At 39.1% G+C, this 13,668-nt stretch overlaps 1 protein-coding gene across 5 annotated transcripts in view; it reads left to right on the forward strand.

Moving 5' to 3' along the window:
* Window positions 1-13,668, forward strand: part of PLCH2 (phospholipase C eta 2) — a 135,103-nt gene that overhangs the window by 100,868 nt on the left and 20,567 nt on the right. For all 5 annotated transcript variants that reach the window (XM_087755555.1, XM_087755559.1, XM_087755558.1 and 2 more), the window contains exons 9-19: window positions 26-229; window positions 1,307-1,427; window positions 3,383-3,554; window positions 3,826-3,933; window positions 6,492-6,650; window positions 8,616-8,708; window positions 9,185-9,285; window positions 10,238-10,335; window positions 11,747-11,929; window positions 12,394-12,501; window positions 12,687-12,811. In XM_087755555.1, coding sequence (XP_087611681.1) covers window positions 26-229; window positions 1,307-1,427; window positions 3,383-3,554; window positions 3,826-3,933; window positions 6,492-6,650; window positions 8,616-8,708; window positions 9,185-9,285; window positions 10,238-10,335; window positions 11,747-11,929; window positions 12,394-12,501; window positions 12,687-12,811 — 1,472 coding nt within the window. The remainder of the gene's footprint in view (window positions 1-25; window positions 230-1,306; window positions 1,428-3,382; window positions 3,555-3,825; window positions 3,934-6,491; window positions 6,651-8,615; window positions 8,709-9,184; window positions 9,286-10,237; window positions 10,336-11,746; window positions 11,930-12,393; window positions 12,502-12,686; window positions 12,812-13,668) is intronic.

Below are 13,668 nucleotides of genomic sequence, written 5' to 3' on the forward strand. Positions count from 1 at the left end.
TATTTATAGTATTGTTTGTTTACAGGTTTCACCAATTACATGCGGAGTCCATCAGGCGACATATTCAACCCAGAACACTACCAAGTGAATCAGGACATGAGTTATCCTTTGAGTCACTATTTCATTACCTCTTCACATAATACCTACCTCATGGGAGATCAGCTGATGTCCCAGTCTAGGGTGGACATGTATGCATGGGTGCTACAATCTGGCTGTCGTTGTGTAGAAGGTAAAAATCAAAAAAGAATCATCAGTAGGCTCTGTAGTTTTGTTTCTCCTCTGTAAAGGAAGACTCAGGACACCTGCAAAAGACTGACAATTGTAATTGGGTAGAGGAAAAAGTGTAGTAGAATGGTGTCATCACTTCATAAAGAACAATAAAATAATGTTGCCATATAATGGATAAATTTCTCGAGCATGGAAGTAAGGCAGACATTTGAAGAGTAATGTCGTTGGTACTGAGGGAAAAAAATTGTAAAAATATTTTTGTAGAGAGGACACTGACATTCAGTAGAATGTATTGGTGTACACACTTTCTAGCCAAGTATATGGCAACCAAACTGGCAAATATGGCAGAGTTCCTGCTACATGTAAGAGGAAAGCTGGTATTCCTGGTAAGGGAAGTAGGGTTCTGTTCTGTGAAATGCTGACAGTCTCTGCAGTGACCTTGGTGTTTGTAGTGCCTTTCTGAGACACTACCTGTTTCACAACCATCTTTAATATCCTGACCATCAAAGTGTTTTCACAATTTTTCAGAAGGCCAGTATTATGGTTTGCTCAGGTCAGATTGTGGACGTGCCACTGGGTGCTTCAGAGGAGTCAAACATTTCATGGAAATATGATTGTAAACAAGTATAAGGTTAGGCAAAATCCAAGGAGGGCTAGAGATGCCTAAGTCTTGGCTTTGCTTGTGGTGTGAGAAGCTTGGCTAAGATTCTCTGCTTTCCTTTTCAGGCTTAGCAGTAGTATAATGAGAGTAATGCTATGCTATGTCAGCTCTCTTCCTGTCATTATACTCCTCAGCACTTGTTAAAGGAGATCTTTATTCCTTGGGGCTTTCTCAAACAAGGGGAAGAGTCATCTGTACACAGTAGAATGTCAAGGCTAGGAAGTTTCTTCAGAGGAAGGGCGTTCAGCACAGTGAGGAGGGAGATGCAGGCGAAGGGTGGGAATGAACCTGCACCCTGCTTTGTTGGGTACATGTCTGGCTGGGTTGCTGAAGGGAATTGCAGGGTCTCATAGTCTTCCACAGATGGTGGCCCCAGATGTTACTTGTCTGATGGGTGTCATTGTTTCTATTCTACAGTTGACTGCTGGGATGGGCCGGACGGTGAACCAATTGTCCACCATGGATACACTTTGACTTCCAAAATTCTCTTCAAAGATGTGATTGAAACTATCAACAAATATGCCTTTATCAAGAATGAGTATGTATACAGCCTGCCAACTTTTGAGTTTCAGGGCTATAAACTGGAGTGTTCCCAGGCATCCTTGTAAAGGCAGTCAGTGGAAATCTAATCTGTTTCTGCATAAGCCAGACAGAATTTGGAGCTGGTTTCTGTGGGGAGAAAGCCTTCAGAAAGAAATAACAAGGCAAAACTGACTGAGTAGGGGCATTCTATACATAGTTGTGGGGCTGTCTTTATCCCATTAGTAGAAGACAGGAGGATCAACATGTTTTGACAGTGAACGTTTTTAGTGAATAGCTGACAATTTAACCACATATCTCTAGATGTGTACTCCAGTCATGCCACGAATACACCTGGTTGCTCCGGGGACAGGAAGCAAGTCAGGCAGCAAAGGAATACAAAGAGACAGTAGCCCAATTCTGGAGAAAGCAGACTGTTCAAGGGAAATAGGTTATTTTCCCTAACTGTACATTGCTCAGGAAGTCAGAGAATTATACAGTGGAAGTTTCATATACCTTGGCAGTACTGTCCTCCTCCTGAGAGTCAAAATGTGTGTGTCAACCTATCTTTTTTTTTTTTTAAGATAAATTAATTTATCTCTGTAAAAATTTTCCAGTAGCTTCTTCAAAGCAGTCCATCTGCCTTCATTAATAGAGCTAAAATTGCACTGAAATTTCAGCCCAGGTAAACCTGTTCTGAGCCTGAAATTTTTGGAGTTTGCCTGAAGACATGATAAATAAAGCAAAGGAAAGCTGGCCAGCAGAATATATAGCAATGCTTCTGAAATTGTTGCAATTCTTAAAAGTTTTCCAGAAAGGTTAACTGGGACCACGTTACAACTTATTATTTGTGGTGGGTTTTTTTTTTTCTTGATAAGCATTGGTGCTCAGTCAGAGTTTGGTACTGAATGAAACGTAGTTTAGACTTGCAGGTGTTTTCTTTCCCAGGACAGGCTGGAGGCATAGCTGTTGGCTGCGAATTCAGCTAAGGAACTGCTTCAGGCAAAGCTTGGAATGTAACTATAGTCATCAATGGGGAAAATTTTGTCCTGCAGGCATTGTCTGGCTGAAAGCCTCATTTTTCCTGATGAGGAGCTGATGAGGGCAGGTGTCAGGTTAGACATCTTTTTATTCATAATTAGTTTTTAATTAATGAATCCCTCATAATTCAGCCCTACAAAACTGCACTGTATACTGGTTTTTGTCCTCATCCTAAAAATGCATCATCTCTAAACAGAAATCCATCTTCCGTGTGCTTTTACATGGCACCAGACACACTGGAATCGGTGTTTCACAAATCTTATCTTGATGCCTTTCAAACAACCAGGCATTGTTATTTCTTGGCCTTAGCCTGGAGAATCAACAATAAAAGAAAATATAGAAATAATACTTACTGTGTTTGTAGAAGAGGCTTTATCTGCAGGCTTGTTTGTATGATACTGCTCTGTTGCTAGCTAGAAAAGTTTTCACGGAGGACCTAACACAACAGGTTTATCACTTGGTTGTTGGAAGTGGGAAGGTAAAGACGAAGCCCCTTTGGGGATCTTTTCAGTTCCTGGAGTCTTTATTTACTTTTACCTGTGAGAGTCCAAAAGGGCTGAAGCAGTGGTTGGAGAGGAGAGTTGAAGGCACTGGCTATTTAGGTTTTCCTTATGGGTGGCTTGCTAGAATGCCTTTGATAGGAAGTGGAGGTCAGGACTGGGTAGGATAAGAAGGTGAAAAGTATGCTCTGGAAAAAAATGCATCAAATCAGATTGCAGAAGTTGAATTATCCTGTGGCTGTCAAAAATAGACCATTCAGTTTGGAGTGAGTAGTGGGGTATCAGTCCTGTGCCCACACTGATTTATCTAACCCCCGTGGATTTCATTGGTGGTGATGCCTGTTACAGGAATGGCTCAGGCAGTAATAACCCTTATCCTCTCAATGCTGTAAAAGCTAAATCTGCAGTTGATACTTGCTTATGTCTCTCCCAGGTACCCTGTTATCTTGTCAATTGAGAACCATTGCAGTGTCATTCAGCAGAAGAAGATGGCTCAGTATCTTATAGAAATTCTGGGAGACAAACTGGATCTGTCTTCTGTGCACAGCGATGACTCTAGCAAGCTCCCTTCACCAGCAAGTCTTAAAGGAAAGATACTGGTTAAGGTAAAAAGCTGTTTCGTTTGTTCCATCCCTCTTTTTGTTTGTGATGATTATGATTTCTGCCTGGTTAGCACGTAAATCAGTTTACAAAAAGCAGTCTTTAAGAACCTGGTACTTAAGGTTCTGAACAAATTTCTTCTCAATCAATAAGAACTTGGTTGCATGCTTTGAATAATTTTTCTTTTTTTTCTTCTTTTTTTATTTTTTTATTTTTTAAATGTGTGATAGCCAGAGCTGCACGCTAGCCTGCCTGTGTAATCACTTTATCTTCTAGGGGAAGAAACTTCCAGCCAACATCAGTGATGATGCAGAGGAAGGTGAAGTTTCTGATGAGGACAGTGCTGATGAGATTGATGATGACTGTAAACTAATGAACGGAGATGTAAGTTAAGTGACCGTTTGAATGTAAATGTGTGTTGCGTTTTTCTATCCCAGTGGGAAGAAACCTTGTATGAGTTCTCTGGAATGTGGATGTGGCCTAATCTTTGGGATTCATCCCAAGTCTTTTAGGTTCTACAACTTCACGGGAACAGATTTGACAGAAGTGCATACTGGGCAGCAACAGTTCTAGCGGTTATGGTTCAAGTTTGGAATTTTGTGTCTTTTAATATTTTAAATAGTAGTATCTCATGATTCTTGGTTGCATCATAGTGTTCTTCCCTTCAAATGCAAAAAAAAAACAAAAGAAAAAATTCTATTTATGTCAAATTGTTGTCATTGTTACAGAGCATCCCTTTCGTTTGCTGAAGGCTGGGTTTAGTAGATTTTTACTGTAAGGAGGTGTTAAAAAGGGAGAATATTTTAATCTCTGCTTGCTTCAATCTGAAAACCCCTTATTTCTTCATCCTTTTGAAAAGTTTTTTTTTTTTGTCATTTTAATCTTCTGGCAAGTGACATTGCATCTTACAGAAACAATATAAAATACACATTTAAACATTAAAATACACATTAAAAACCATTTAATAACATAAACTAGATTGCCTTGAAGAGAGATTGCATTTTCAGGCCTCTCTCCCTCAGGCTGTTTCCTCATTTTGTATTATGGATTTGATCCTTTTAATCTAAAACTAAAAGAGAAACTTCTTTATGAATAAGTCTGCCAAAGGGGAAAAATAATTTGTTTGTTTTTTTAAATTACTATGTTTTAGCATATCACTTTTCAGTATTTTAAAGCTGAGATCTGTGATGTTTTAATACTTTATGGTTTTTGATGCTTCCTTGTTACGTGATGCATCTTTTCAAAGTGGAAGGTATTGTGCAGCCCGTGGTGATACAGCTCAGTCCAGCAGGCTTTCCCCCGTATAAGACCAGGCCTGGTGTGAAGCCGTGGCCGTTTTGAACAGGGACAAAATGAGCTGAAAACCAACGCAAAAGCTTTTACAACCCACTCGGGCTACCTATGTAGTTGACTCTACAGGGAAACTAGAACTACGCAAACTGAATAAAATGAGAACTGGGCATTTCTTGACTTTGAAACTTGACTGTGATCAACAGAGTTCACTCAGCTTGCTTTCCTATGTTTTCTAGTTCTTTTGTCTGTATCCCAGACATGGCAGACTGTTTCTAATATCCAAAGGAAACAAGGCAGGTGATTTGACATCCCTGCTGAAATCAGGGGTGCTGTGGTACTTAAGATCCTCATGTTGCAAGTTTTCCAGATAATTTCTAGACTTAAAGATGGTTTGTTTTGAGAGGACGCTGATCCGGGTGCTTGAACAAGCAGAAATATTAGCAGATCTCATTGCTAGAAATTACTTTTGCCATGACTCTTTTCAACTTAGCCCACATACATGCTATTTATAAAAAGATGTCAAATAATGTTTAGTTTTCTTCCGTTAAATGGATGGAGAAATGAATTCCAGTAAGAAAAGTGTCATCTTTCCTAATAAAATTAGGTAGTAACATGTTATGGCTGGGTGTATTATTCTCACTACAGGCTCAGTAGGCATTGCTTTGCTGACCTCGTTGTCTTCGTTACTAACGGTTCGCTTTGCTGTGAGGTTTACTGATGCTTTAAATCTGAGATTTGCTACATCTGGTTTGCTTTCCAAGCCAAATTTTGAAGAGCTCAGAAAATCATAGCTTGTTTCATGACAAATTTAACTGGGAATTCTTAAGGCCTACTGAGAAAACACAATTTGTCACCTCTTAAAAGACCTGGGATTATGAGTTTGTCTCATGGATGAAAAAGAAAACTCTGAATTTCTGTTTTTGTTTCCCCCACTTCCTCATATGGGCTGTGATGTACACAGAAGGAGGGAACAGTTCTCTTACATTTTGCCCTTGAACTGCTGAAATCAAGATTCCAAGCTTCTCCCATTCCATCCAGTAGAATCTTGCACCTATTGTAGCTGCAGAGTCAACCTTGACAGGGCATATGAATGCTGTCCATCAGCCCCAATGTGTGAGAGAAATACCGTTTACTCGGAGTTTCCACATGTATCCATTAACTATTAAATTTCCGTGAAGCATGGCTTATTGGACAGCACAATGGAATAGATCAGATTTTTTACTAAATATGCACTGCAAAACATAGCATACGTCATTCCACTTCAGTATGGGGAGTCATCTCAGCAATAACCATGTTAGCGCATCCTTGGCTTGTAGCAGACATCACATCTGAATAGCTCTGCTAACGGTCAGTCTTGGTTTAATTAGAACTGTTTTAATCAGTTTTACTCTCTCATCACTTCAGACAATTTGTTTACACTTTAGGTCTAATATCTGCTTCAGGGCCTTGTATGCTTCCATACCTTACATTAAGTCTGATACCGAGCTGCAGGTAACTGCTCGCATTATGCAAATGAAGAACCTCTTTTTTCTTTTTTTTTTTTTTTTTTTTGTTCTTGCACATAACATTTTAGTTTGCATTAATCCTGGCTGCAATTACTAAGACTTTTTTCATCACTACCTAGTTTAATGATTCTGGTTTGTTTGCAGGCATCTACTAATAGGAAAAGAGTGGAGAATATAGCAAAGAAAAAACTTGACTCACTGATAAAAGAATCCAAAATCCGTGACTGTGAAGATCCAAACAATTTTACAGTTACCACTCTACCATCATCGGCAAAGGCTGGTCTAAAATCAGACAGTAAGAAGGTGAACATGTTTTATTGTATTTCACTTACCCCTAGACCTGATAGTTGTTTTGTTTGTCTCTGTAGCTACATAGTACTATTATTTCATAACAATAATGCTTGTTCTTTTAAAGGTGGATGTCTAAAGTCGGACTTTTAAATCTGTTTTGAGACTCCCCAATAAAGATAGCTCAGTTTATCTGAGGTGTCTGCAGCCATCATAGTACTAGAGAAACTAAAGAATGCTCAGTGCTTCCCTTAAAACAAGATAGTGTGAGTCACATGATGAGTTTTGCAGGGTCTATTTGCCATTAGGTCCCCGTCTCCTGTCTAGGTTAACTAGGATAATACAACTCGAGAATAACCAGATGGCCAAAACGTTCACGTGGGATGTGGGAGATCCAGGTTTGTGTCCCCAGTCAGACTTAGGGGGAACTGGGACTTTGAAGCTATGTTTTCCATTCTTGGATGACTGCCCTGACCACCACATATTTAGCTATTTCAATATACAAGAAAACACGTTCCCTTCTTCTGTAATATTCTCTGTAATATTTTGTCATGACATCTTATTAATATCTCATGTTGCTTATATAGAAGCTATGTTATAAGGAAGAATAGTTTTTGCATTTATGTCCATTTAGTAGAAGCTTCTTAATTTGCTGATAATGAGATTTAATTTTAGCTGTTTTTATGATTCTCACTTGATGCAGAGGGATAGTCTGTTATTGCAGATGAATAATGAAATATGACAGTCCTTCAGAATAAACTGAAATGCTAACCACCTCTTTCTCCAAAGTCCAGTGATTTTCTCCAGTGACTTCAGAGAAAGAGGTGTTTAGCGTTTCCAGTTGTTGTGTTTTATTAGCTTGCTGAATAAATCATATATTACTGACCTCAGCTTCGTAGCTGAATTCATTCGGTTAATGATGATGCCAGGTGAACATCACTGTCAGATATGCAAAGCTTTTTTTCTTGCTCACACAGCAATTGGAGCATGAAATGTACACATGAAATGACTTTTCAACAGAAAGAATTTTATTTTCCATTGTAAAAAGTGCATATGAAAGTTGGGCTTTTTTTTCTCGTTTCTCAATGTTCTATGCATTTACACCTGTATTTTAATTTTATACTAATGCTTATTTATAAAAATGTACTCAGTCCACAGACTACACTTCGTGAACTTGAGGCATTGTCATTTTAGAATTTGTAAGCCACAAAAAGCTTAGGAAGATTGTTGCATGCAAATTAAAAATATTGGAGATCTGCCAGTAATAAGCAGGTGTACTAACTAGGGATTGAAACTAGATGAGAATTAAAAATCAGCTTCCCAAAACTTTCTGTGGCATGAGTTTTGTATGTACTCTTAAGCCTAATGATTTACATAACGTATCAGATAGTTATTCTTGTAAGATCCACTACAAGGCCAAGACTTCAAGAATCCTTTTGCATAGGTGTTAACCACAATAGTCTGTGTTTTATTAGTCTAGGAAACAATGAAACTCTAAGGTCGTATTAAAAACCAGTGGCACCAATGAAGTATATACATTTTTAGGGATTATGAAAATTTTTTTTTCTTTCTTACCATGGAGTATCCTAATAAAACTGTGTAATTGGCAGAAATACGTCCTGTTAAACTATGCTTTTCAAATATTAAGCTACAAACCGGACTGGTGTCAATGGATGTACATGGTATGGGGGCATTCAAACTTTGCCTGGGTGAAAATAAAATTGGGATTAGGTGTTTGTGTGGTTTCTCTCTGGTCTGAAAGTTCCCATGGACAAAAATTATGGCAATTATTGCCAGGATACAAGGTCTTGTACTCAGCTTGTGTTTAAAAAAAAAAAAAAGTCTGCATTGGTCTGGTCCAGTTCTGTTGACACTTTAGGGAGGATTGCTTCCCAAAGTGTTTCTGATGGTGTTCAAATATGCTGTCTGTAGCACTCTGGTTTGGTCTGCTACATTATTCTTTCTGTTTGCTTGCTTTAGAATAAACTTGAGGATGATGTGGAATCTGGGGAAGACTTCAGTACCAATAAAAGGCACAGCCGGTCATTGATGGGCAGTTTTTCTAAGCGCAAGGTGAGCCACTCGGTAGGTTAGGTCTACACAAAATATCGTATTCTCGGATAGGTTTTTTCTTTGCACACGGTGGTGAAGAGGAATATCATAATTGCATTTTCTGGCAGAGGCTTGCTATCAGACTGTTCACTGACTAGATAGGCTGGATAAGTGGTTATAATTGTGCATAACAGATAGATAGTTTTAATTTACATCAAGGTCTAAAAGTATCCAAGATCTAATACGAAAAACATAAAAATTCATTTTCACCTTTTATCTGAGGATTTGTGATTCCTTTATAAAAAGGCTCTGACCTTGGGCTGAGTCTTCCCCATGTGCACGCATATCGTTCTGCAATACTGAGTATTACAAAAGCTGTCACTTCCCATTTTCTGTAAGTAACATACTCATTGGCATAACAAAGCAGAATTGTATCCAGCTGCTCAAACGTTGATCAGATGGTTATGCTATTATGGTTTTATTTCCTTATGACACAGAAAAAAGGAAGCAAATTGAAAAAGGCAACAAGTCTGGAAGAGGGTGAAGATGACTCGGATTCTCAAGGAAATTTAGCCAGGAGCTCTGTACATTACAGCAGGTTTGTTAACAAGTGATTCGGCAATTTTGTTTCTAACAAAGATACCTACATAAATGCACCCACTAAACAAATATGCTTCAGGTCTAGAAGCCAATTTGTTGAAGGCTGCAGGCACATGACAGGAATCTGGTACAAGGGTAGATCCGACGTCTGCCGCAAGATCATCAGAATGATCTCTTGGTGCCATTCGGACTAATTAGCAGAGTACAGTGGACCTTGTATGTGTTTTGAGCTCTTACTATCTCACCCAGCTGACATATAGGCCGTTTGACTGGTGGCCCAGTGAATCCATTAAGGTGGATTTGCAGTGTATCAGGTCCCCAGCTGATTTTTTAAATTGTTCTATAATTTGCCAAATGAAGTTGCATCAACATTCAGGTGATGATTTTGATTTTTCTTTGGAAATTGCCTCTTCAAAAATCCTGACATCAAAGATCCTTTGCAGAATGGTTGCTTAAGCTCCAGGCTTCAAAAGTAAGAAATCAGATCAAGCAGTTCTCTAGGATACTTGGGAGCTTTCTTTTGGAGGTTAGTACATATGCTGTTTGTGATAACCTGAGCAAATGAGGAGGATCAGAGCATTACTTCCTTACTATTTCTTTGGGATTTAAAAAGTTTTTTTGTTAGCACTTGACTTGAGAAGTAAATATATATGGGAATAGATATTCCACCCATTGGTCAAAGCAATTTAGAGTCCTCCCCATCAGATCTTAGTAGGTGAATACTTATGTCTGCCATTAACATGCAAGAACAGCACTGACTTGTTCTGTATGCTTTCATGCCGTTGGTTCCAGAATTTGTGTGCTTTGACAATGAAGCTCTATGTGGTATAAAACTACCTCCTCGGTGGAAGAAAACCTTCGTATATTTCTTTACCCTGATTTATTTTTAAATATGAAAGATAAAATTTACCCCTCAATTAATGGGAAATTAATTTGTTTTATCTTTCTAGGGTAAACCGACAGAAGAAAACAATGAAGCTGTCCAGGGCACTCTCTGACCTGGTGAAATACACGAAGTCTGTTGGCATCCATGACGTTGAAACTGAAAGTAGGTTGAACTAGAAGTCTGCTGAAAGTAATTGCTATAGAAAGAAATTGAAAGGTTTATGTTCTTACATATCTTCTTATTAAAAGCTGATTTTCTGTTTGTTTTTCCCCCACCCTGAAAAGACTTTAACAGAAGAGCTGCACACAATAAAGCTATACTATTTTGAAGTAGCTGGCCACTTGCAATTCAGAATCCACTGTCGTGGTTTAACCCCAGCTGGCAACTAAGCCCCACACAGCTGCTCGCTCACTCCCTGCAGTGGGATGGGGGAGAGAATCGGAAAAGTGAGAAAACTCGTGGGTTGAGATAAAGACAGTTTAATAGGTAAAGCAAAAGCCATGCACGCAAGCAAAGCAAACCAAGGATCCATTCACTCCTTCCCATCAGCAGGCAGGTGCTCAGCCATCCCCAGGACAGCAGGGCTCCATCACACGTAACAGTGACTTGGGAAGACAAATGCCATCACGCTGAACGTCCCCCCCTTCCTTCTTCCCCCAGCTCTATACGCCAAGCACGATGTCGTACGGTGTGGGATGTCCCTTCGGGCAGCTGGGTTCAGCTGTCCCGGCCATGTCCCCTCCCAGCTCCTTGTGCCCCCCAGCCTGCTCGCTGCTGGGGTGGGGTAAGGAGCAGAAAAGGCCTTGACTCTGTGTAAGCACTGCTCAGCAATAACAAAACCACCCCTGCCTTATCAACACCGTTTCTGGCACAAGTCCAAAGCACAGCCCAGTACTAGCTACTATGGAGAAAATGAACTCTATCCCTGTCAAAACCAGCGCATCCACAAAGTGAGCCTAGAGTTGTGTGACAGCCTCCATAATGGAGAAAAAGTTACTACAGGTAGTAAGTAGTACACATGTAGTCTTTGCTACCCTGTATAAAAGCTGCTACACAACACTTACCTCCTGGGAAATAACAGAGGACTTAGTCATGCTCTTGGGCAGAATGGTCTGAAGACCATTTCAAGCTTAAAGTTTAGATTTTTAACTCAAGTCTGATGAAATATCAGCATGAAATTTCTAGAGTATCAGTCCTCTTTCTAAGTATTCTGCATTTTATTTTGGCAGAAATCAAATTTTAGTTAAAAGTGTCAGAAAGAGAGAATTGCTTGCCAGAAAACATACTTTCCTTGAGCAAATTAAAAAAATCTTAGAGAATTTTTTTTAAACTTCTTAAGGAAGATTCAGGTAATTCGTGATATTCAGCTTCATTTTCCCAGCCATAGCTCCTCCAATAAGCACAACGATTTTGCTGTAATAGAAGAAAAGCATAGTTCCCTCTGAGTGGGGAGTATTCAAATGATGCTTGATAGTTATAAGGAAGTAGTGCTATGTCATTTTGAATGCTTTATCTTGGTAATAAATAAATAAATAAAGAGATTACCTCTAATCTCCTCCTCTCTTCTTTGTAGTCACTTCCAGCTGGCAGGTTTCATCTTTCAGTGAAACAAAAGCCCACCAGATACTGCAGCAAAAGCCAGCACAGTATCTGCGTTTCAACCAGCATCAGTTGTCCCGCATCTACCCATCCTCTTATCGTGTGGACTCTAGCAACTACAATCCCCAGCCATTCTGGAATGCTGGCTGCCAACTTGGTGAGTAGAAAGAAAACTTGTTTATTTTTGTTTAATTTTGGGAGGGATGTTTTAATAGGAGCTCCGGAATCATCCCTTAAAATACTCCGAGTTCTCTGCTCATCCAACTTTACTGACAATTGTGTCCTCCTTGTTACTGTCTATGTTGTTACCTAGATCGATTACCTCAAACATATGTCTTACATGCAAGTAGTTGTCTGATAAATGGAAATAAATGAACTTCTCAAATGCAAGAGGGCTTCAGAGTTCAGACTCTTTGGGAGAGCTTTTCTCCCTGAAGCTGCGATGTATGTTACATAAGAGTTCTTTTTCACAAAACATTTGAGTTTTTGCATCCAAGGAGTCAAATGTGAAAATGTATTTAGGTGTCCTTCCTTTAACTTGGTTCTACAAACAAGAACGTTGTTAACCTACCCAGTAAGTAATATCACTTTTTTTTTTTTTTTTTTTTTTTTTTTAAATAGTTGCACTAAACTACCAGTCAGAGGGGAGAATGCTGCAACTGAACCGGGCCAAATTTAGTGCCAATGGGAATTGTGGCTATGTCCTCAAACCAAACTGCATGTGTCAAGGTAAGAAAAATGAGCAAAATGAGTGGATCATTTATTGCATGAGAAAAGCGGGTATGGATCCTTATTATAGTTTGTTTAAAAATGCATTTCTGATGCTAGAACCAAATAAGCCAGAAGGTATCTATAACTAAAGTAATTCCCAAAATTGCAGTTCTTTCACATTATGTGACTTCTCATTCTTACAGGTGTCTTTAATCCAAATTCTGAAGACCCACTGCCTGGTCAATTGAAGAAACAGCTGGTTCTAAGAATTATCAGTGGTCAACAGCTCCCAAAACCACGTGATTCCATGTTGGGAGACAGAGGAGAGGTATGGGACAACTGGTGATTGTTCTTCTGTGTTGGAGAGGGTTTATTTCCATATTGACTGGGCTAAGGATGAGGATTTAACTTCCTGCAATTATCTGTCAGGAGACATAGAACATGAATAAATTAGGTCATTAGCATCCTAGATCTTTAGGTGGTTTTCTTCACTTCTAAGCATCACAGCAATGGTCTGATGTTTTTCCTCCAGTTGTCAATACAGTGCCTCCAGGAGAAGCAAAAAAGGGCCAATAAGCTCATCATGATGACTTTCTGCTCACCATAGTACTCTAAACGTCCTCCGTCCTCCACAATACCCTTGCAAATAGAGCCAAGTCAGTCTGTCTCTTAAAAAAATGTAGAAAACTGCTGAGCTTGTCAGGCAAGGTGAGCAGAGTTATTTGGGAGTCCTTCCCTCTGCTTGCATGAAGCTGCTCCTGGTCCTCCATTTAGCACAGTATTATTACATGTTTTCTTTCTGTCCTTCATTTTGGCTTCTGTTGTGTGATCTTTTTTTTTTTTTTTTTTTGGTGCTCCCTTATTTGTTTTATAAAATGCCTGGCAACTTCACTTAATGAAATATCAGACTAAAAGGACCCAGATTTGCAACCTCTTGGCAACTTTTTAAGGAGGCTTTCTTCTTCATTTCTTGTGCTGTTTGTTGGTGTTGCAGTGTCATCCACATGACTTTATTAAATATTAGTCTTTAATGAATGCTAGGATGAAGTTTTGTCAGAATTAAAATTTCCTTTTAGCCTTTTGCAATGAGAATCAAACCTCTCAAACGAGTTCTTACATGCTTGAATTTTATATGAATGTTGCAATCGGCTTCTAAATACTCTTTCTGCACAGAACTCTTTACGC

Source organism: Nipponia nippon, unplaced genomic scaffold (genome assembly GCF_047370975.1).
Source record: "Nipponia nippon isolate SJK-2023a ecotype South Korea unplaced genomic scaffold, ASM4737097v1 scaffold_19, whole genome shotgun sequence".
Classification (NCBI taxonomy): Eukaryota; Metazoa; Chordata; class Aves; order Pelecaniformes; family Threskiornithidae; genus Nipponia; species Nipponia nippon.